General features: G+C 39.8%; 1 protein-coding gene across 6 annotated transcripts in view; it reads left to right on the top strand.

Annotated features, from left to right (window-relative positions):
- Positions 1 to 22,210, top strand: part of RASSF8 (Ras association domain family member 8) — an 87,614-nt gene extending 65,404 nt beyond the window's left edge. For all 6 annotated transcript variants that reach the window (XM_080575238.1, XM_080575237.1, XM_080575241.1 and 3 more), the window contains 4 exons: positions 2,264 to 2,457; positions 12,078 to 12,967; positions 16,517 to 16,661; positions 17,797 to 22,210. In XM_080575238.1, coding sequence (XP_080431364.1) covers positions 2,355 to 2,457; positions 12,078 to 12,967; positions 16,517 to 16,661; positions 17,797 to 17,918 — 1,260 coding nt within the window. In that variant the 5' untranslated portion in view covers positions 2,264 to 2,354 and the 3' untranslated portion in view covers positions 17,919 to 22,210. The remainder of the gene's footprint in view (positions 1 to 2,263; positions 2,458 to 12,077; positions 12,968 to 16,516; positions 16,662 to 17,796) is intronic.
- The last annotated feature ends 510 nt before the right edge of the window (positions 22,211 to 22,720 follow it).

Below are 22,720 nucleotides of genomic sequence, written 5' to 3'. Positions count from 1 at the left end.
TCAGTGCTGGATTGCAGGCTAATAAAAGACTTTCTCCTGCTAGAGATGCTAATTGGTGCATTAAAATGGTCTTACCTGACTGAAGAGTTCCTGTATTTGTATGCTTTTCAAACTTGTGTAGATAGTCATTTTCTTTGAAGTATGTCATGTTAACGTGGGAAAATGTTTGTTTAAACTATTGACCTCTTTGGGTTTTTGGGTGCTCACTAATGTCTCAAAGGAATAAACTTCTGTATACGCTGGTATTCTCAAAAGCTATCACTTTTCCATTGATTAATTGTGCAAGCGTATTTGAAATCAAGCTTTACTTGTATGTTTGGACTTAGGTTTCTTTTGTTTTCTAAAAGGATACTTCTGCACAGGGATTCTGGTGTGCGTGCTCACTTTACAGCAGAATCGTTTAGTGCTTCTCCACTAAAGCTTGTCCTGCTGATGTGGTGTGACTGCTCTGCCCCTTGCAGTGTTTGAGGTGTGCTGCTGCTGAATGTCACAAGTTGTCAGATGAACATCAGGAGGTCTTCTGGGCAATGCATCGATACTTGTCAGCTGCTGAATGGAGTAGATGGCTGCAGAAGGGAAACAACCTTTCCGTTGTAGGTTGAGGGTTATGCTAGCACATCTTTTTAATGCAGAAAGAGATGTTGACTTCATTAGGAGAAGGCAGTTCTGATTAGAATGTAAAAAGATCTGTATTAAGTATTTGCCTCCAGGTGCAGTTCTGTTAAATCTGTCATCATCAGATTCCCTTTTTTTGTGTAACCCTACCCAGCTTGTCTTTACTAATCTTCTCTAAATAACTTTCAGATTTCTTTTACTGTGTTCCTGTGTTGTTCATTTCTCTGGAACTTAACTCTTCAAAAATATTTTCTCTAGATTTATCATTTTACATGTATTGGATTACCTGATTGCATGAACTTCCTTTACTGTATTATCATGGCTTATTTTTCCTCTGTCTGCTTAAATAATGCAACCATCTTACTAGTTTTTTAAAAGAAAAAAAACACTAGTATTGGTGGTTTTGTTTGTTTTTAAATAGACCGTTATACTTGGAGTTTTTACTTCGAAATTTTTGAAGTTCAGCATTTCAGCAGTTCCAGCTAGAAACTAACTTCTGTGACCTGTAATCCAGGTGGATCTGTTTAAGCAGAACAAAAGCAGCTCCTAGTTGAGCTGAGCCTGGAACAAAACTTCCAGGGATCAAATCAGCAATTATCTAGATGTTGTCATTAGACAAACCTTGAGTGGTTTAACTGTTGGGAAAAAAAATAAGACAGCAGAGAGCAAATGGTTGATTGCTAGGTTGTAACTTAGTTCCCTAGATTTATAACTTTTTGTGCACAGACATTTGATTGAGTGCAGAAACATTGAGTGCATGACATTTTTTGTCTCTCTCAAAAAAAAAAAAAAGGCAGCACTGAATATTTTTTTCTATTTGCAAATATTGGGAATTTTCTTTTAAGGGAGATTGGGAGCTAATTCACTATATTAACTGGTACAACTTTGGTGTTGTTTCACTGAAGGCAGTAGAACCATACTCAAAAGCAAGAATTGGATAGACTATGTTGTATAACTTACTTTTTGGTTTAGTGTCATTGCAATGCATGTGGAAAAGCCCAGGATAACATTTAAGCCAAAGTCTAACTTACAGAATCAGCACAATGTTGGCAAGTGTGGAAGCACCTCGGCAGCATTTTCCCAACGTCCCTCCTTGCTCTAGAGAGAAAGAAATTATCTCTTCCTACTTGCTTTCCTTTCTGGGTTTTCTAGCATTTTCTACATGGTACTAGGAACTCTCAACTACTTCTGTATGGAGAGCAAGGTGGGACACTCAAGGATGGCTGTAATTAAAGATGTTTCCCCCTTGTTTTGCTATACCTGATAGGAATTACTGACCTGACACGTGAAAATGTCTCTAACCAGTCCCTTGAGACATCCAGGCAATATGTAAAAGAAGGAGGGCACTTCTTACTGGAAACTGTTATGGATTTATCTTGGAGTTGTTTATTTGATACTATTTCAGTTGGTGCTCTTTTTGTCATAACTTGTTATATATTAGGAAATAAACTGTAATGAAACTTCTGGTAAGTCTAAAAGAACAGAATACGTAGAGATTGCCAAAGCAAGAGATAATGGTTTCCTGCTATTAGGTTAAAGAAATGAGACCATGTACCTCTTCTACCCAATAGATGCTAAGCTGAATTTATTCACTTTTTAAATTGGTAATTCCTCACTGTAAACACCAGGATTTTTTTTTCTCTTTTAGCTTCTGAGAGAAGACTTGCATTATCTCTTGTGTAGCTGCAAGTATGACTTGACTGGGTTGCATTCATGGCTCGTGGATGATCTGGTGAACCATGGAGCTCAAGGTATGGGTGGATGGAGTCCAGAGAATTGTGTGTGGGGTCACTGAAGTCACAACATGCCAGGAAGTTGTAATAGCCCTTGCTCAAGCTATTGGTAAGTAACTGTCAGCTGGATACCTTGGGTTTGGGGTGAAGCTTTTTTATGAAGCTAAACCAAGGGGTGGTGGGGTTGTACTGAGTCTCAGAAGAGCATGAACATATAAAGCACAATGAAATAACCTTGTAGTGTCTTAGAAGGCAAAGTAAACTTGCTGCCTTTGGGTTTTCTTAACCTGCTAGAGAGAGATTTAAAATAAAATAAAATAAAAAAGCAAAAAAAAACCCAACAAACAATAAAACTGAAAGCTGTAAACTTTATTTCAGTATGAGTTTGTTCTCTAATAATTATAATGCTGCTGTTTGTCATTGTAAATACAGTCTGGAGTAAAGAAAGTGCTGAACTGTCAATGTTTTGAATACCAAGGATATATAAAAGCCATGCAAAACAGTTGATTGGTTTTCACAAGCTAGTGATGTTAATTGAAATTATACGCATTGAAAGAATATGTAGCTATATTGGACATAGTATAGATCAGTAAAATAGATCCTTCAAGTTCCCTTTTCATCCTGCACTCCACATAACTTGATACTAATGAAAGGATAACTTGAAGTCTGTTCAGTTTTAGCTATTTGCTGAACAGTTTATAAAACGAAATCAACAACCCCAAACCAATCATCTTTGAAGCTTCAGTGCGATAAAGAACGGTCTTGTTAGTTCTGTCTTCAGTCTTCTCAGGTCTTTCTCAGTGATTGAGAGTATCTCTCTAAAATCTTGCATCCAGTGATAAACTGTAAAGTAAGCTTTTACTGTTCGTATTAGTTGCAGATTTTCATTTATTCCTAATTGGTTTATGAATTGCTTCCTTCCATATCTCATTTTCTGCCTATAGATTTTTAAAGATAGTTACACTAGGATGATGATTTCCTAGTGATATAAAAAGCATCACATATATTAAAAAAAAAAAAAGAAAAAGAAAAAAGTGCTTGTGGTAGCCTTTTCTGTTTTTTACCTTACTTACAGTATCTTTCATCCTTTTTCATCCTGTTTCCTTTTCCTCTTGCCCCAAAACCAAAAATGTCAGGCTCTCAATTCTAGACAATACTCTTATCTTCTCCCATGTGATTTCTTTTCTGTCTTTTTTTTTCCTGCCCTCAGTTATTGGCTTGAATTCTGAAAAGACTCTGTCAGTCTTGGAAATGCACACAGTTTTTGTCAATTCAGCAGACTTCCTTTTCTATAACACATCACCAGTTCACTTGGGGCATGCGACTCTGTTTCCATGTGGAAATAAATTTCAATTGCAACCAGAGCCAAATTAAGATAATTCCAGGTCATATAACTTTGGAAAATCTTTCCTTAGGCAAATATCCTCTCTAGAAAACACCTAGAGTAACTGTGTTCCAGCTTCTCAGTGGGGCTGATTGGACAATATTAAACACCCATATAAATTACACTTACATGTCTTTGGCAGATAGGGTTTTCCCAACCCTCCTATCAGGCCGTTCATCAGAAAAGCAACCATATGCCTGCTCCTTTGATTTGGCTTGTATGTACCAGTTTACCAGGAGTAACTGTCACTCAAATTTGAACAGGAAGCTATTAAAATGTATTCCTTTAGCTCCCACCTGACATTTGGTGGTGGAAAGTAGCCAGTCTAAGTTGGCTTCCTCCTTGGTTGGCTCTGATCTTATTTTCCGCTTTGCAGTCTGGCTCCTTCAGCAGTCGCATAATTTAGCAGGACTCAGTACTATTTTGTCTGCCTGTTAGTCTGTCTGCAAAGTTATTCTGATGCTCCTTTTGTTTTATTTTTCTTACAATATATTGCTAAGTTCTTGACTTAAGCAATGCAACCCCTGACCTCCCAACAGTACAACCTTCACTGAACCTGCAATATGAACTGCAATAGGTATATTGTTTGTGTTGAAGTGCAGCAGCAGGAATATCTGCAAATTAACTTATTTTACAGCTACATCTGCTGAAGAATGCACAAGCCAAATATATTTGTCAGTACCCTTTGAAGGTATCTGCAACTCATGAAGTCTCTCATGGACAAACTAAAGCTGCCTCCTTTCTAGAGATAAGAAAAAGCTGTACAATTTATTAAAGAAAATAGGAAAAATAAAATTAAAAAAAAAATATGTAGAATGGGTTGTGCTAGAAGGACACCTCTGGAGATCATCTGATTCAACCCCTCTGCTCAAAGCAGGGTCACCTAGAGCAGGTTGCTTAGGACCATGTTCAGTCAGGTTTTGAGTATAGCCAAGGATGGAGAATCAACAACCTGTCTGGGGAACCTGTGTCAGGGTTTGGTCACACTGGTCACACTCACAGTTAAGAAGTGGTTTTTTGTTGTTGTTTGGTGGGTTGGTTGGTTGGTTTGTTTTGTTTTTTTCCTTCGTGCTTTGTTCTGCCACTTGATCAAATACATGTCTCCTGATCTCCCACTGTGGGGGAAGACCGAAAAATAAAAAGTTTTCATCTCTTTCCTTTCCAGCTCTTCTCTTATATCATGGGAAGTCAGTAATAACCTACATCTTAACCAAACAAAAACAGCAAGTCATGCTAGGCTATACACTTTTGTATAAGATTCTGTCGTGTAGCCAAAGTATAGCCTAATCCCTTGGCATTGAATAGGAGTTCTGTCACTTAACTTGCCTATGTAATGCTCCTTGACCCATTCCTTACAAATTGGTTTCTGTCACTAGTGCTCTTTCAGTGGAAATGTCTGCATGTCTCTTCCTTTGAGGCTGTGCTCCTGATGGATATCATTTGTTTCCTCTTCTTGCATGATGATCTTCTTCCTCTTTTGCCCTTCTCTTTATCACTGAGGAATAGCAAGCGATTGTACTCCAAGTTTCTGTACAAATTAGTTTTTCAATTTTCATTATGCTTGAAGCTAAAGGCTAAATCTCAAATAAACCTAATTTTTGTAATAAAAAAAAGAGGTAGAGAGAGAATTATCTCCTTCGGTGATTCCAGCAAAGCTGATTTAAAAAAAAAAACAACCACCACATATATATTTTAAAAAATGAGGAAGAGAATAATAGTAATCAGACATAATTTTGGATAATGTTTTGTGTCTCAAACTTAGAGAGACAATCTCCAGAAATGCCTTAGCTGGAGGGAGGGTCTCTGGAATTTTGTTCAATTAAGACATAAAACTATCAGGCTACAAGTTTCCAGAGAGTGAATTCACCTCCCACTGGTATCTTGAAGAATACTTGATCTTACTTTTAATTAGTTTTATTCAGGGACACAGTATTTTTTTTTTAAAATTCAGGCTGCTTGCAAATTATGAAGATGAAAATTGACCTTAAATACAAGAAAAGGTTGTTTCATCATCAAAAACTAAGGCTTCACCATAATGCAAGAATGTACCGCAGTGCACAGATTAAATGGAGAACCATGGGTCTTGTTTTAAAAATACTTTTGTCAGGAGAGATTTTTTTTAAATCACATCCATCACTGTCTATTTTAAAAATGTATATTTGACAGCAAATTCTGCCTGTTTTTCTGCTTCCACTAGCTCTTCAGTGCATTCAGTGAAAATCGTGCCAAAACAGCTTCATATAAATTTTGCTTGCTTGTTTTAATTTCTCCTCTTAAATTGGTCAACTGAAAAAGATATGTGAAAAAGTTACTGATTTTTTTCACCTGCATGTGTGAAGAGATGGTTGGTGAATCCACTCAGTGCTTCACAAAGTAGTATACAGACTTATAGCCTGATGTGCTTGGGCATGGTGGCTCCTCTCAAAATATTATAATACTAGGGAGGGGAAACAGGCAGTATCCTGAAGATTGTGAGCTACTTGTGTTGGAAGTTAATGTAGACAGATGTAGTTTAACATCAAAAGTTTTATTAAAAAAAAAATAAGCTTTTCCTAGCTGTTTTCCATTCAGATCTTAAAAATAAATATTCTTTCAAAGGAATATGATGATGAATGGAGCAGCCACAAGCACACTTGCCCTGTTTCTTCAGAAGTGGTGGTCTTCCAGTTCTAGCCCCATGAAGATTTTTACTGCATTTCTTGTGATTTCCTTCCCTTCTGGAGACTGGAGTGTTGTGTCTTCTGTACCCCTAATGACATGTTTGGTTCCTAGAAAATGAATATTGTAGTCTAGAGAAGTGAATCTTGAATTTCTAACCAAAGTGGATTTTGGTTTGCCTCGCTGAACAAGAAGTACAGCTGTCTCTCTTCAAAATTAAGCAAATGCAGCTGTCAACTTTTTTTGTTGTTGTAGTTGAGTATTCTTCCTGAAGATGAATTGGATGCATTTATGAAAATAAAACAAAGATTTATTCATGCTGTTCTAAATATGCATTACGGCATTGTAAGGCTCAGCCAGAGCTGTATCTGGAAAAATCATGCCACTTCAGTGTTGTCTCTTTTTATGTTCACCCCTTCCTCCAAATAATTTCTGCTAAAGCAAGTGCCAGAGCTGGCTGTCAAAGACTTTGAGTAAAAAGAATTTGAGGTTGAATTGAATCATAGCAGTGAGTTTGAGGGGGGTTAGAAAAAGGGAACAGTATTTCTTGTGTACAAACTAAAGTTTTCAAACATTGGATTAATCATGCAGTGTACTGCTGAGAATCACTTAAAACTTGTGTAACTTTTCACCCCAGCATTTCATTCTCTACTGGTTTAAGCAGCAATGTTGATAGAGATAATAGAAAGCACAAGAGAGCTGGGTGTGGTGGTGGTCCCAAAGTGTGTTCATGTGAACTTCATGGTTTTCTAGGTATAGTAGCAGTGCCGAAAGGCAGGGTGGTTGGGTGGGGTGATTTGTTGCCACCTTTGCTGATGTGGTCTGTCTAGTGCAGCAGCGGCACGTGCAGCTGAGACCTGGGCTGGTTTATCTACTTTGCTACATCTTGCTGTCTGACCTGGGCCAAACTGCCTCCCCATCTCTGCTCTGCATTGCTTTGCGTATTTAGGAAATTGGTCTAACATAAGTGCATTACTGTGAGGTGCTTAGATGAAAGGCAGCTAGATGGATGAGATGACTTCAAGTGCTTTGTCTTGACACATTGCAATCAACTCTTGTATACCCCATGTAAGAGAAAGGTTAACAGTAATAAACCAAGGCTTCAGGTCTGATTAAGGCACACAAATGCATTGCGAGCACAGCTAGTCCTACTGAACCAAGTAGACCGCCTCACTGTCATTAGATTTGAGCCCATATATTTCTGTGGGCATATTTTACTAGGACTTGACCCCTGGTCTGATTTTCCTTGTTTTCTATGGCATGGATACATGCGTATGCAAAATATGGCATGAGTTAAGAAACCTGAGTAACACAAGCTCTGTAACCTCTGTTTTAAAGACTTTTTTTTAATACTTATAATCATTCTTGTGTACTTAATGAGTTTTGAGGTAGCTGGAATTATTTAAAAAAAAATTTGCTATGGATGTTAAGTATCACATAGTGCATGAAATGTGAGCTTCATATTTCACAGATACTGAGCTCAAATCATACTGGGTTTATTAAAATTGCCAGCAATTACTTTTCAATCAGTGCTGTTAAAGATTCAGGAGTTAATGCTGTTGTCCCTTTGGTAAGGCAGAGCATTTTCTCTTAAGTGTTTCATATGTTAAGAGTGCCTGCAAGATTTTCCCCATGTATGATTTTTTTTTTTTTTTATTGCTTTGTTCAGGAAGACAGCATCCTGCCTGGGGCTGTGGGTTACCCATGGGAAGCCAAGGAGGTCCAGGCTGGGGAGAGGGTGTATTCATCAGTGCCTCCCAGAGCTCTGGTCAGAAGAGGGGAAGCTGGAAGTGTGGCTGTGTGGCCTCTGGTGACAGAGGCCTGCTCTTGCCCACTCAGGCCCATTCCATAGGGAAGGAGAGGTCCCTCCCCATGGGGGACGAGTGCTCGTCTCCCTACCCTTCCCAGAAATAATGTGAGACCGGAGCACAGCCTCACCTGCCTGTACTGACTCAGTGCTGTAGGTCCTAGCCATGAAGCAGATATGACACCTAAAGAAAAGATGGGTCTTTGTGCTTGAAATAAACTCGTGGCCTGACTAGAAGGGTAATTTAAAGAGCTCTGTTTTTACATGGTGTATTGTGCTACCTGCATGTAAACAGTGGAGCCTCTGTCCCTGAAATGCTTTGTGTGTAAAGGATCATGCCCCTTTGGGAAGGGGAGAAGAGATGATTCATTCCTGTACTGAAAAGCAGTATTGATGACCTGTCAAGTTAGAGTCCTTCCAAAAGTGTTGCATGAGAAACATTGCTGCTACTAGTTTCCTTTGAATTCAGTTTTGATTTTTGACAGCAGAAATAGTCATTCATGTGTTCTTTTTCAGCTGCAAATATTAAAGCAGATAGAGAAGCTTGAAGTGAATAATAGTTGTGTGTCCTACTACATTCATGGAGTGTAATTAAGAAGTCCACCCCTTGAGAGTCTAAAAAGAAATGCTCAATTACATTGTTCCTGTGTTTCAATATTTTAATCACTGTTCATTGTAATGAAATCTGTTTAAATTACCAAATTAGGTCAATCTCAAGCTAAGACTACCTCATTCAGGCACACGACATGGGCATTGAAGTCTGTGGTGTCTGGCTGTGCACAGAAGCAGAGGTTAGTACAGGATACTGGTTGTAGCGAGCTCTTTAATGGCTTATCGATCAAGTGATACCCAACAGCATTAGAAAGAGCTGAGTTCAAAACAGTGTACCCAGACTCACTGCAGGCTGTCAGAGTTCTGGAGTCCATATTTCCTTTTTTGATCTATTTCTCCCTTTTAAAATAAAGGTTGTTCTGAAGACATTCCTGTATTAATAGAGCCTGTGATAAGTTTTCATGCTAAGGTGGCTTTAGGTATAAACTTAACCTGTTAACCTTGACACTGACCCTTCCTGCAGATGCAGGGTGCTTTATGTATGTAAATATATACATACTTCTGTTATAGCTTGTAATCCATTGTTTTGCAAAACAGATATGAATTCTTGATGACTGTTTTGAGATGGCAATGTTACGTAGTCCGTCAGGTTCAGAAGACCAGCACAGAATATTAATGAGAAGTAGTTGGGCAGTGAATGGGATGTAGAGGCTCTGTGCTTCTCTCCAGTCCCTGAATCATTGTTTTCTGAGAAGGAAAGCGTAGAATACAGCACTGATGGTGCTTGGTTGGGGCTGACTGGATTGTTTTCTCTACCATTCTCATTGGTACAACATTTTGGTAAAGTATTAAAAAAACAAACAAACAAACAAAAACTCATCTAATGTGTTTTAATAGTATACATTCTAAAAAAGTTTGTTTTCAGACATTGCAAGGGATCCACTAACAAGGCACGTACCCATTGTGAACATTGGTACAATAACTAAAGCTGTGCTATGTCAGCTTCTTGAATAGTCTACTTCACTGCTTATCTAGCTTTATAGATAGATATTTCATAAATCTGCATGAGATTAAATGTATGGAATATATAGCTTGGAAAAACACTATGGTTTAATGTATGTCATATGTTGCTTATGTGAGGCACATAACATAAATAAACAAGTTCATTTTTTAAATAGGGTTTGTGTGAATAAGGAAGGGCTGAGTTCTTCTGCTAGGTGCTGCATAAACACAAACAAGTCTCTGTTTCAGAAAGCTTTTGGACAACATACAAGACAAGAAGCAGCGTACATGCATTGCACTGTTTTTTGTCAACAATCAAAGCAACCTGCTTTCTCCTTGCTAGTGGTAGCACTTCAAAAATAGCAGTTTGTTATAAGGATACCTGTATTCTTAAATATTGTGTCATTAGTTTTGAATCAGTTCGCTCACCCTTTAATTTGTGAATTAACCCCCTCTAATGCAAGCAAACATCACTGTTGTGGTTTTCTAGGTATTGTTAAACACTGTCATAAATAGCCTGAATAGAGTAAACCTAGGTAATGATCTTAGACGAGGACAGCTTTGTTTTAGACTAGTACTGAACTCCAGGTGTGGCTGTTGAACTCTGTAAATACAACTTTTACTAAATACTTTCCTTTCTGTGGCTCTTGAGCATGGAGTTCATTATTTAGGACGGCATGTTGATTTGGAATCCTGATCTAAGATGGAAATAGTTCTTGGCAAGCACTTTGCTTAATTCCCCTTTTCATTTTTGGTTGAGATTGCTAGCTTTATTCCCTTACCCCCTTTTCTATTTTGCCTCTTATTATGTTTCTTTTAAGCAGTGCATTTAGTAGCAAAGCGAATAGAACTTGCATGCTGACCACTCCCCTAGTGGTACTCTAATTACAATTTTAAGACTTCTTTGAACCTGGCTGTTTCTGACACAACAAGAACATTAGTAGCATTACCATGATTACAAGATGAAAGCTGAAAGCTTTTAAGATTAACAGAATAGAGTGGAAAATACAACCTTTGTCCTAGGATCTGTAGCACGCTTTTACTTCATTTTTCTTCCTCGGGGTTTTATTGTTAGTACGCTGTGGCAAATAGCACTAGGTTTATTTTCCTATAATAACACTGATGCTTACTACAAACTATAAATTTTCATGGATCAATGAGCAATATTGTGGGTTGGTGAAACAAACAAATAAATAAATAAAATCTGACTTTGTATCTTGGCATAATAAACTTGGTTTTGAAGTACTTCATGACAATAAACTTTTAAATCTGTTTCTGAAAATGTGGGCTAAGCACAGTAGTATGTTTATCGATAGACTTTTATTTTTCCCCAGTGCTTACCTCAAGTCGTTTATTTATAAGGCATTAGGGGAGGCGGAATGCAGTTTCCATGCTGCTTGCCCTATTTTGCTGACTTCAATTAGTTAAATCTTTGCATCTTCTTTGAGCTTTCACTCCTGACTTGGAAGTGAATGTGGATGCTTTGGTCTCTTATTTGGCCAGCTAACTATTGCTGGTGTGATCCACCAGCCAAAGCAATCTGCTTTCTAGATTGTGCCTGTCAAGCCGATTTTTGTTGTTGTCTTCATCATGAACTAATTGTGAGAAAGTGAGATCAGAGGAACCATTTCCAGCAAACTACCCATTCTCCTGGGGAGCTCTTTCTAAGGCTGGTCTGATGCTAGCAGATTTTAGGGGGCTACACCACTTGGTAATTGGCACAGCAGAGCTTGCCTCCTGCAAATTTGAGGTGGGGAGTCTGTGCGAGTGTTGTGGTTGGAGGCCAGAGGCAGACTTTCAGCCTAAGACTGGGGATATTTTTGTTCCTCGGGGGAAAGTGCACTGGCTAGGCAGGTGGAGAAAGTAAAGAAAACACATCAGATGGATAATTACATTTATTCCAACTCCCCCACCTCATAGTTGCACAAATGACTGGCATTTCAAGCATTTATGTGCTGACGTAAATTACCATTTAAATGATGGTCTGTTGTGGCAATGGATATATGTACGGCATTAAAATAGCAAACGCTGTTTTTAAGGCTAATGGTAACTGCAGAAGCGTTCCAAAATCCGCTGGGATAACGCGTGCTTTAAAACCAGTCGATTTTCGGCACCTTTTTGCCCCCGACGGCGGGGCTTTCGCCCTCACGACGGAGACCCCGCGGTGTGGGTCCGTCCGTCGGTCTGTGGGGGCGCCCCGCGGGCCGTGCCGGGGAAAGGCCACCCGGAGCCGCCGACGGGGCCGTCGGCGGGCCCTGCCCGGCGCGGCGGCGCCCCCTGGCGGCGGCGCGGTCGGTGACGGCTGTCCTTGTCCTTGTCCCTTCAGGGCGCACCGGGCGCTACGCGCTGATCGAGAAGTGGCGGGACACCGAGCGGCACCTGGCGCCCCACGAGAACCCCGTGGTGTCGCTCAACAAGTGGGGGCAGTATGCCAGCGACGTGCAGCTGATCCTGCGCCGCACCGGGCCCTCCCTGAGTGAGAGGCCCACCTCGGACAGTGTGGCTCGCGTCCCTGAGAGGACTTTGTACCGGCAGAGCCTGCCACCCCTGGCCAAGCTGCGGCCCCCAAATGACAAAGCCATGAAGCGGAGGGAGCCAAAAAGGAAGTCCTTGACCTTCACTGGTGGGGCGAAGGGGCTAATGGACATCTTCGGTAAAAGTAAAGAGTCCGAGTTCAAGCAGAAGGTGCTCAACAACTGCAAGACGACAGCAGAAGAGCTGAAGAAACTGATTCACCTCCAGACAGAGAAACTGCAGTGCATTGAGAAGCAGCTGGAGTCCAACGAGGCGGAGATCCGGTACTGGGAGCAGAAGTACAACTCCAGTCTGGAGGAAGAAATCCTCAAGCTAGAGCAGAAGATCAAAAGAAATGAAGTAGAGATCGAGGAGGAAGAGTTCTGGGAAAACGAGCTGCAGATCGAGCAAGAGAATGAGAAGCAACTGAAGGAGCAGCTCCAGGAGATGAGGCAGAGGATCCTGGAATGCGAGAGCAAGCTGAAGGACTACGTGTCGCAGATCCATAATATGGAGAGTGGCCTCGAAGCAGAGAAGTTGCATCGGGAAGTTCAAGAATCCCAAGTGAATGAAGAAGAGGTCAAAGAAAAGATTGAGAAGGTGAAAGGTGAAATTGATATTCAGGGCCAGCAAAGTTTACGGTTGGAAAACGGCATCAAAGCTGTAGAAAGATCTCTGGGCCAAGCTACCAAACGGTTACAGGTAAGAACGACCTTTTTATCTATGGCTAAACAAAAGTCAAAAACCTGATTATAATGATTTTTTCTAGCACAGATTTCAAGTTGACGAAAGAACGCATAAGAAACTTTCCGTGGTGAACTTACGTAAAAGGAAGAAAAAGTTGCTCCCGTTTTCAAATTGCATTTCAGATTGCTTTGAAGAACAGTCAATTTTAATTTTACCTATCACACACAACCTCTCCTTATTTACATGCAGGCTAGGTTCCTTTCCCATCAGTTACAGCCTGAGCTTGCTGCCATTCACTGGCTGCCCGGTGACCTCTGAGAAATCATTCAGAGCGTATCTTCACCATGCAGTAGAGCGTGATAGCAAAATACCAGAGCTAATATCAGCCAAAGTAGCTGAGGGCAACACAGCCGCATCCATGGCAATGCATCTGGTCCCTTTGCCCTGCTGTGAGGGAGTGCTCATTATCTCAGTGTAGCGCTGTTACGCTGATGAGTCTGGGCTGTTCCACAGCTCAGAAAAATATCATCTCCTGCATGAACAATAGCACATTCAGTGCTAGCCAAGGGATGGTTGTACTGCTGGGTGCTGAACAGGACCATAGTGCTCTTGGCCAAACTCCTTTAAAAGCATTTGTCTTCAAACCCCTGTTGATTTAGGGTTAGATAACTTGAGAATTTAGGCCCCAGCTCTTGGCAGATCAGTGCATTATATTGTTAAGTTTCAGGGAAACTGGTGCCACCGTAGCCTTTTCTGAAGCTAAACTTCTGATTGTTGTTGGATATTTCTGCCACCAAAAATGATGAATTAAAAAGTACAGTCCAAAAGCAGCATCTGGATAGTAGATGGATGTAGAGTTAAAACAGCTGCTATCTTACAGGGACATTGTTTTAAAGAACAGCATCTCCCTTTTCCTGTCCAGCTTGCCAGTGTTAAGGATTTTCTCTCCACATCAGGTACTTGCAGCACATGTGTCACAAGAGAATCCAGTCTCTGCTTCCTTTCAAAAGCTGATGATATCACTTGGAATTTAATAGAGCATGAAAGAATAAATATAAATGGAAATACAGCTGCTAGCAGAGAGGTGAAGGAGAGATTGTAACTCTGGGGATCAAATCCTGGACTTTTAACATACCACGTAAGATAAGACTGAGGAACCAACACATCCATTTGAGCTGTGATTCTGGCAGTATTCCTGGGATTCACAATCACTGTATTCCACAGGGCTGCAGTTGCAGTCAGATAATTCCACTGTAAATATGTAAAGAGATTTTGCATCCTTACTCCTGAGCACCCAGAACCATGTGTGTATAAGTTGTCTTTACTAAATGAGTGAGAAAAATGTGATCGTTTCACCTAAAGCAAAATAGATGAAAACTGTAAGCAGGTTTGGACATATTTATTTAGCCTAGAGAAATTATGCATACAGATTTCTGCTAGCTGAAATTGTTGAGTCCTCCATAACACCCACTGAGGCTATGATTATGTTCAAAATGTTCCGTGTTTCATTCCTTTTGTAGGCAAGGGTTTCACTTTCTTATGGAAGCTCCTGGTAAGTTCAGGTCTTTCAAGCTTGTTCTAAACTTAAAGGTGCATTGATCTGGAAGATCAGAATGGAATAAATTCAGCTCTGTATTACATAGTTTTGGGAGCTAGGAATAGAGAAATAGCTTCTTGCATGCTGAAAGTTAAATAATATTATCACTGATAGAACTAATTGATAGGAAACTAGAAAAGTTGAGATGGGGTTTTTAGACCTTTCAATATGGAATGAAAGAAAATGTTGGTTCACTATGCTGAAAGTGATGAGAACACAGCTGTCATTTTTAGTAGACTTTTCAGAAATGTCTGGTGATTTGTCTTACCTCTTATGTCATTCCTTTTCTTTAGCCCCCCCCCCCCCCCCCAGTAGAGATAGCTTTCCGAAATATGAGGCTATGTTCAGTTATGGATCAGATGAAGAATTATGCTCTCCTTTTTTCTAGAGAAAGATGTTAAATGCAAAACCAACCCACCAATCAAACAAAAAACCAAGAAACCCCCATCCTACTTCAAGTAAAAGATCTCACTAAGGTTTCACAAGTAGATACTAAATTCACATCTTAAACCAACAGGATTTGAGGCAATACTTAACATTTTTTAGCTTATTTCCTGAGAGAGTTGAGAAATGTCAAGAACAAATTATTTATCATGTTCTGCTACCCTGCGTATTGCAGTGATTATTTTTTTAAACTGAATTCTCTTCAGTGGCAACTTTGTTCCAACCTCATAAAATGTGGCACTGCAGAATTAGCCTTGTAGTAATTAAAGACAGGTGAGATTTTTTTGTCTCCTAAGTGCCCAGTTGTAGAATGTCATGGGTCTAAAATAAATTGAAGAAGTCCTCTGTAAAATTATCCTAAAGTTTGGAGATGGCCTGATCCCATTTCTCAGTCCAGTTCCTCCACAAGCTTACAGCAAATGAATGGAAGCAAGTGTAGCTCAGAGTTGGGACCAACCACAAAATCTGCATTGATTGAACCTGTCAAGCAAAAACGCATCAGTGATAAAGCCATTGACACCTGCAAAGTCCTAATTTAAACATCAGATCACTTTGGTCAATTTTCTTACTAACTGTTGAATTAAATTGCAACCATAATGCAAGACTGAAGTGAATAAGGGCTACCTGGAACTATTTCTACAACAGATCCAAAGCTATTCTCCCCCAGTCCTTGTGTAAGTTCACATATAATTCTGCTTACACAAGATAATTAGGGAAAATAAGGATGACCCAACCTCCCTGTGTCACCAAAATGGGAGTGCAGCAGTATTCACTGAATGGAAATGCCTGTGGATGTGCTGCCTGGCTAGCTAGCCCATCACTTGTGTGGCCAGTTAGGCAAAGCCCATCCTGGCTGTTGAAGGCATTCCCATGCAGCCTTCTGCTAATGAAGCTGGGTCTGGGGTGGAAGAAAAATCCTACTCCAAGATTATCGTAGTCTGTTGGAGCTGTAGGTGCTGCGTATCGTGCCAGAATGACGAAGCATTGAAGAAGAACCTAAATAATCATCGTTCGTACTTGTGAAGGGTTGGATAACTAGCCAGGATTTGGTCTCACTGTACAAAACACTAGCAGAGTGAGACAGTTTTGTCCATCAGAATTTACACTCAGTGTAGAAAATGCAAAGGACAAGAAGAGAAAGGAAGTATTCTCTTTTTTGGAACAGAAGAGCTAAATGAGCTGTCCATGTTGTGATGGGCACTTCTGGCAGAGCTTGCCTTTTTTTTTTTGCTCACACTTTTATTTGCTTTTCTGAGGTGATAAGAAACATCCACTAGTCATTCAAAAAGCAATATAAATAGACCACTAGTAACCCCAAGTAAGAAGTAGTGAGCATTGACTTGCTTTCTAAATTACAAGAGTAAAATAGCTTTCGATGCTTTCATTTGCATTTGAATTAAAAAAAAAAAACACAGAAGTTTTCTCATTGAAAGGAAAAACAACATGTTGCCCAATTGCAAAGAGTCTTGAAATGCTGCTTTTTTCTTGCTGCTGCTCAGCAGATATTTTCTCTTTCCTGGCAGGACAGGGAACAAGAACTGGAGCAACTGACAAAGGAGCTGCGACAGGTCAATCTCCAACAGTTTATCCAGCAAACAGGAACGAAGGTCACGGTGCTGCCTGCAGACCCCATTGAGGTGGAGGCCCCACATGTGGAGCTAGAGAGAGGTGCAATGCTCAGAATGGTTTTGGTGGGAGGGAGACGGGGATGACAACACATGTACCTGCTGCATTAATGCTAGTCCTCATACATCAAGTGTATGCTTTGTTAGCAAAGAAGCTAGCAAAATATTAAGGGAGAATGGTGTCAAATATTTCTCTTAATTTCGAGGGTTTAGCAAGCTATAAATAAAGCACAGTATGTTGGTAGCTTCTCTCCCACTGTGCCTAAGCCTATGTTCGTCCCATCTGTAGTGTGTTAGGCCATTATCTCTCAAATATGGCCACCATGGCTGCAGGCATGTAAGCTGGCACGTAGTGTGGTTGCATGTCTGACATTGCTTGTCGTCTGGTTTCTTCCTCTTTTGGGGGGTTATGTTGTCGGAGTAGAAAAAGGAATGCATCTGGATCTCAAGAAATCCCAGACAGCAGCTGCATGGGAAAAGGATCTAACCCAGCTGGGCGGCCAGGCACCCAGAAGTCCTGCACAGATGGCTGTTACGGCACGTGCAGACTGACTTTGCCCGCGGTGAGATCAGTGCATTCTGCACATGCCCACAGCTGAATTCAGAATTTCCTGCGCAGAAACATGGGAGCACTTTGAATGCATGCAAGAACTGGCACAAGCAAAAACTTATTTGCTGTGGCTCAGCCTCTGCTGTGTTGTGCTTTATCTAGTGGTCTGCTTACAGAGACCTGTTTGTCTCAGCGTTCCCTTTAGCTGTAAGCTTTCAAACCAAAAGGCATTGGTAGGGTGAGAAGGTGGGAAGAGAAGATGAAACAACCAGGCCTTAAACATCAGCACTTGAAGAGTATGAAGTTTCTCTTTCAAGTGGGCAGGAAGCATTGAGTTTACATACAGGTACAAGCTCTTTCTGCACATTGCTACATAAATGTATTGCGTGTGTGTGTGTTCCTTGTGGGAGGCTAATTATATTGGGTAGATATATCTCTATTTTGAAATGAGTGGGAAGTGTGCACCTCAGATTTCATCGCTTCCTAGTCAGGTATTTGAATTTTTTGGTGTGTGGTATTATTTTTTCTCTAAACTGCACTAACTGCACCACTAAGCAGGAAGAAAACAGGTGTTCTACGGACGCTGCTCTTGATGATAACTTTTCTAATTGCCCTCTTTCTTGTGCAGAGCCAACGTTTCAGTCTGGGTCATTGAAGCGCCCTGGCTCGTCGAGGCAGCTCCCCAGTAACCTTCGGATTCTGCAGAATCCCTTGTCATCTGGTTTTAACCCGGAGGGCATTTATGTATGACAGTATATACCTCTTCTGGAGAGGACCTAGCAAGGTACCCTGGACAAGATACACTTTTGTTTTATTCTGCCAATGATGAATGGAAGAAGCTTTTTTCTGTTAAGCCACCATATTACTTTTTTCTTCCTTCAACACACCACTTGGAGCCATACCCTGTGCACTGATGCTAAAGAGACAGGTACTGTCTCAATTCGTAATTGGCAATGATGAACTTGCTGTCACACAGCTAGAGTGCAAAAACCTTCATTTGTTTTTGATACTTCAGAAGTGTTTGGGAAAGTATTATTCCGTGTATAGGCATAAATAAAAGACTGAGGGTGAAGGAAACCATGTATGCAACTGATTCGAGGTTTAATTTATTCCATTTAATCAATGGACGTGTGAATGTTGACCTTTTGTATTTTTTTTATTTTTAACTTGTGAATAATCATGTATGGTTGTACATCAGTCTGACAAGGTGACTTTAACTTGCATGTACAAACATCCACCATTTGATCAAGTACAACTTGCAATGCAGAGAATTGAGTGCTGAACTTTTAAAATGGTTTCTCACCACTGACTTCGTTAATTTCTCTTGTGGGTCGTGTGTCCTGTTCGATCCATTGCTACCTTTTAAGGCTTGAAAAGTGAGTCTGTGGGATTTACTTGCTTGAATGAAGCACCTAGTGTTCAAAAGACTTGTGGAATTTAAACCTTGGCTTGATAAGAATATTTCCAGCATATGATTGAGGATGCACTAGTTAGATGATATTTTATTATACAGAATGTATATTTGAAATATTTTGCCACATTGTATATGCCTTTTGAGAAAAGAACAAGTAAGAAATTGTCTTCATTTATCTCACCAAAAGAGAGTAGGAGGCTTTCACTGTGTGTGATTTTGTACTTTATTTTTACCACTAGCCATTACAGTGTTCTTGTTTTGCAATAAATCTTGCTGTTGGAGAAGAGAAAACAAAACAACACAAATGAGCATCTTCTTCCAGCTTTCCAGAATTCACTCAAGTTTTGTGGAGGGAAGAAATCTGGTAAAGTCCTGTGAAGTGAATAGCAGAGCTTCTACTGACTGGAGTAGGGCCAGGATTTCATTCCAGGTCCCCAGTGATAAATGGTAGGCTTTAGCCCCTTTGAAAGATGTATTGCTACTTAGTCAGTTATAGATCATAAAGCTTACAAAAAGGAAATTCGGAAATCTGGAATTCTTATTTTAACAACAACAAAAAACCAGTGATAATATTACATCTTGATGTCACTATAATGCAATCAAAGCTAAGCAAAGGTTTTGACAAAATGGCTTCTGTGCAGAAAGAAAGATACTACCAGGTAGCACGTTGGTTATAGGCCTTGACATTGATTGATAGTGTGCACACCAAGTTTCCAGAGAGAGTTTCTGGCATCAGTGGGACACTTGATATACATTAGGAGGCTACAGCCTTGTGGATGAGTCAGAGAATGGGTGGGCCTTAACTAGTTGCATTTTGATTTTGGATTGCTGTTCTAGTAGGAACTCAAACTATCATCCACACATTTGAGTTCACCTTGACATGACAGGACTCACAGTACGTTCACTGCAGTATTTAATACTTAGGTCCCCAGCCCATAACTGCAAAGGGTAACCCCAGACTTCAGTGAGTGGCAAAATGACAAAACTCCTGATGCCTTTGGTAGGTGATGATTGTACCACTGGTAGGAAAATCCCAGCTTTTTGCCATAGAAAATGGTGACGAATTTTTAACTCCTAGCATCCTCTTGTGTCAATTTACTGATGTGCAGATAAATGTTAATTTAAGTTTCCTTTTTTTTTAAAAAAAAAAAGGAACTTTAAAAAAGTAACTTTTTTTTTAAAAAAAGAAACAAAACAAAAAAAAAAAAGAAATGTCCTAGTCATAGTGACAAATGGAAGCTATATAAGATATAGTAGATGAAGGACTCCTGAGTGTTTAATGCATTTTTTCCTTTCCACTTATTAATGGCATCATATATTCTAAAAATGCTGCTGTATTTAGACTAACAGCAACAGATAAGGCTGTGATTATGTAAAGGACCTTTTCAAATGGCCTCTGAATTTTTAATGGTTAAATTATCAGGTCTTTTTTTTTTCCTTGTGAGTAACTGGAAAATGAGATGTTCCTACCCGAGTGATCTTTGCAGTGCTCACAGATTTTACTGTTAGTTTATCACAATTCTGTGCTCATGTTTACTGTGCCCATAACTTTGTTTGTATTAAAAAGAGAATGTGTATATATATATAAATATATATATATTAAAAAAGTGTAAAATATACATAGTTTGGGGACGATATCTGTCCAAGGTACTTGAGCATATATGCCTTACATTCTGGGTTCAATTTACAGAAATAAAATGGCCCTCTCCAGTGGATATCTTGCATCTTCAGCACCTCCTCTTGACATTAGAGAACTGAGGCACTCAGCACCTTGCAAAGTCTGGCCCAAATTATGCTGCATGGGGGCACAGGGGGACACAAGGAAAAGCCTGTTGCAATCTCAGCCTTGTACTGAGATGAAGCAATTTTAAGGCAGATTAGCATACTTACCCAGCTAGTGCTTGTGTCATACTGTAAGTGACCAGTCCATCTCCCACAGATACCAGTTTGAAGTGAATTGAGCTCTTGAATCATAAAAACTGCTCTTTGTCTGCCAGGTTGTTCTTTAGGTTGGAGAGAAGAAGGAAAAGATTAAAAGGAAGGGGAGGAGCAGCTTTGGAGGGCTTGAGTTATGGCTTCGTAATAGAACCTAGGAAGGATTTTCCCATTTAAGGTTGTTTGTTTGTTTGTTTGTTTTTAAAGGTATCTGCTGATTGCAGCAGCCGTTTGACAGAAGAGCCAGCCTGTAACTGGCTCAGGAGTGACCACTGCATCATTGAGTGGACAGTCCTTATCAGGGCTTTAGCGTATGTCAAGGTGATCTAGAAAACGTTTACAGTTTCAACCACTGTTGTTGTGGGTAAGGAGAGGCATCCGAACCTGCCATTTGTGACAGGTGACAAATTCACGCCCCCCCTCCCCCCCCTCCTGTTGCTTATTAAATTTCACCCAGGTTAAAGTTTGTAGCATTTGCACCCTCTCTGTAAATAAACCAAAAAGAAGTGTCATGCGCTTGCATTAAATGTGAATTGAACAATGTATTACAGTTATAAAATTTCCTCACATTACGGTGGTAAGAGTTTTGCTTCTGATCAACTACAGAACCTCACTCTTTCTTTACAAAAATAGAAAATTTAATTTTCGGAAGTGTTTCAAACCTCCTCATGGGGCATTAGCAAAAAGGAAGCTACACATGCTAATTCTAACAAGTGCCATATTATGTACTGGCCAGCATGATAGTTTTTTTGTTTGTTTGCTTTAAATAGTTGAATACACAAGCACTATTTTCCAGTGCGCAGAGAATTTATATGGAGAACTCCTGTAATTTATTACTAATGGTAATTAACTGTGTTACCTCTCTCATCCATGAGGATACAGTTTATTTTTGCTGGTGATGCTATGTTGTTGGGGGAAAAGGGGGAGAGTGACTGTTTGGCAAGCCCATAGGGTAAGGCTGAGGTAAACATTCTAAATGCCCAAGCAACGGAGAAATGCAAGTCCCACTTTGAAAAGTGAGCCAGGAACCTGCCTCCCATTACCTTTTAGTGGGGACTTAGGTTCCCAAGTGCCTGAATTGCTTCTGAAAATGCTGTGTTAGCTTTGAGATTACCTGCTTTTCTAAAACCTAGCAAGCTGGAAGGAAGTTCTTCAGCAAGAGACCTATCACTAGCATTAGCAATATGCAAACATGCTTTCATTGTGAGGTAAGAGGGAAAAGATCGTTTAGTGAAATAAGTCTCCTCTTGGGGCACTAATTGCCTTCTTTTTAGCATGAAGAGTATTGCATTATTTTAGTGAACTGGGATCATATGAGTATGAGCAAAATATTGATCTTGTCATTTTTAGTGAGTTATCTTGAAGCATATAAATTCCTGATGTGCATTAACTTGAGTGAATTGGGCCTTAATGATCCATGTAAATAACAAAACTGTATTCAGATATTTTTTCCAGAAAACAGTCTCTAATAGTCTGTACTGTATTAAAATAAGTGTTAAAGTGTTACTTTTATATTACACCTTTTTTTTTTTTTTTTTTAGAACATTGAAACATGCATGTTTATTCTATTTGCTACAGTATTTTAATGTTTTGGATGAAGGCCATCAGTTGTATGGAGATGACAAAACAATCATTCTGTCTATTTATTCAGTATTGCTGCTTAAAGTTTTCAAAATAAAGCTTTCAATGCCAATATAGTGACTAATTGAAAGCTGTTCTAGCTCTCTTCAGACGTATTTTCTATGTTTATATAAAGCTAAAGAAGTGAAACTTGGTATATAAATTGTTATACCAGCAAAGAATTGTTGCAATAATGTTGTGGGAATGGTTGAGGGTATGTGTGTGTGGTATATACGTAAATACATGCATGCAGTGAATGCTTTTAGGCCTTGAGTAAATGGAGTGCTGAAGAATGTTCAAATCCTTTGCCATCTTGCAAGCAACTTACATGTGTGACCAAATACTGGCTAATGCATTGTACTAGTGTGCAGTGCTTATGAGGGACAGAGCAAGTAGATGTGGTCGTAAAGGACCATTTTCGGGCCCTTTCAACCAAGTATGGCTTGACCACATTCTTGAGTATTCCATAGATGTGTTTCTGAACTGGGCCTAAAAGTGTGTTCTGGTAGAAAAATCTTTCTGTTGCAGCAAAGATGTCTCATTTCAAGCATAGCCGGTACCTCTGAAGTTACCTCTGAAAATT

The sequence above is a fragment of the Anser brachyrhynchus genome (assembly GCF_964034855.1).
Source record: "Anser brachyrhynchus genome assembly, chromosome: 1".
Lineage (NCBI taxonomy): Eukaryota > Metazoa > Chordata > Aves > Anseriformes > Anatidae > Anser > Anser brachyrhynchus.
This window is presented reverse-complemented; position numbering and strand designations above follow the sequence as displayed.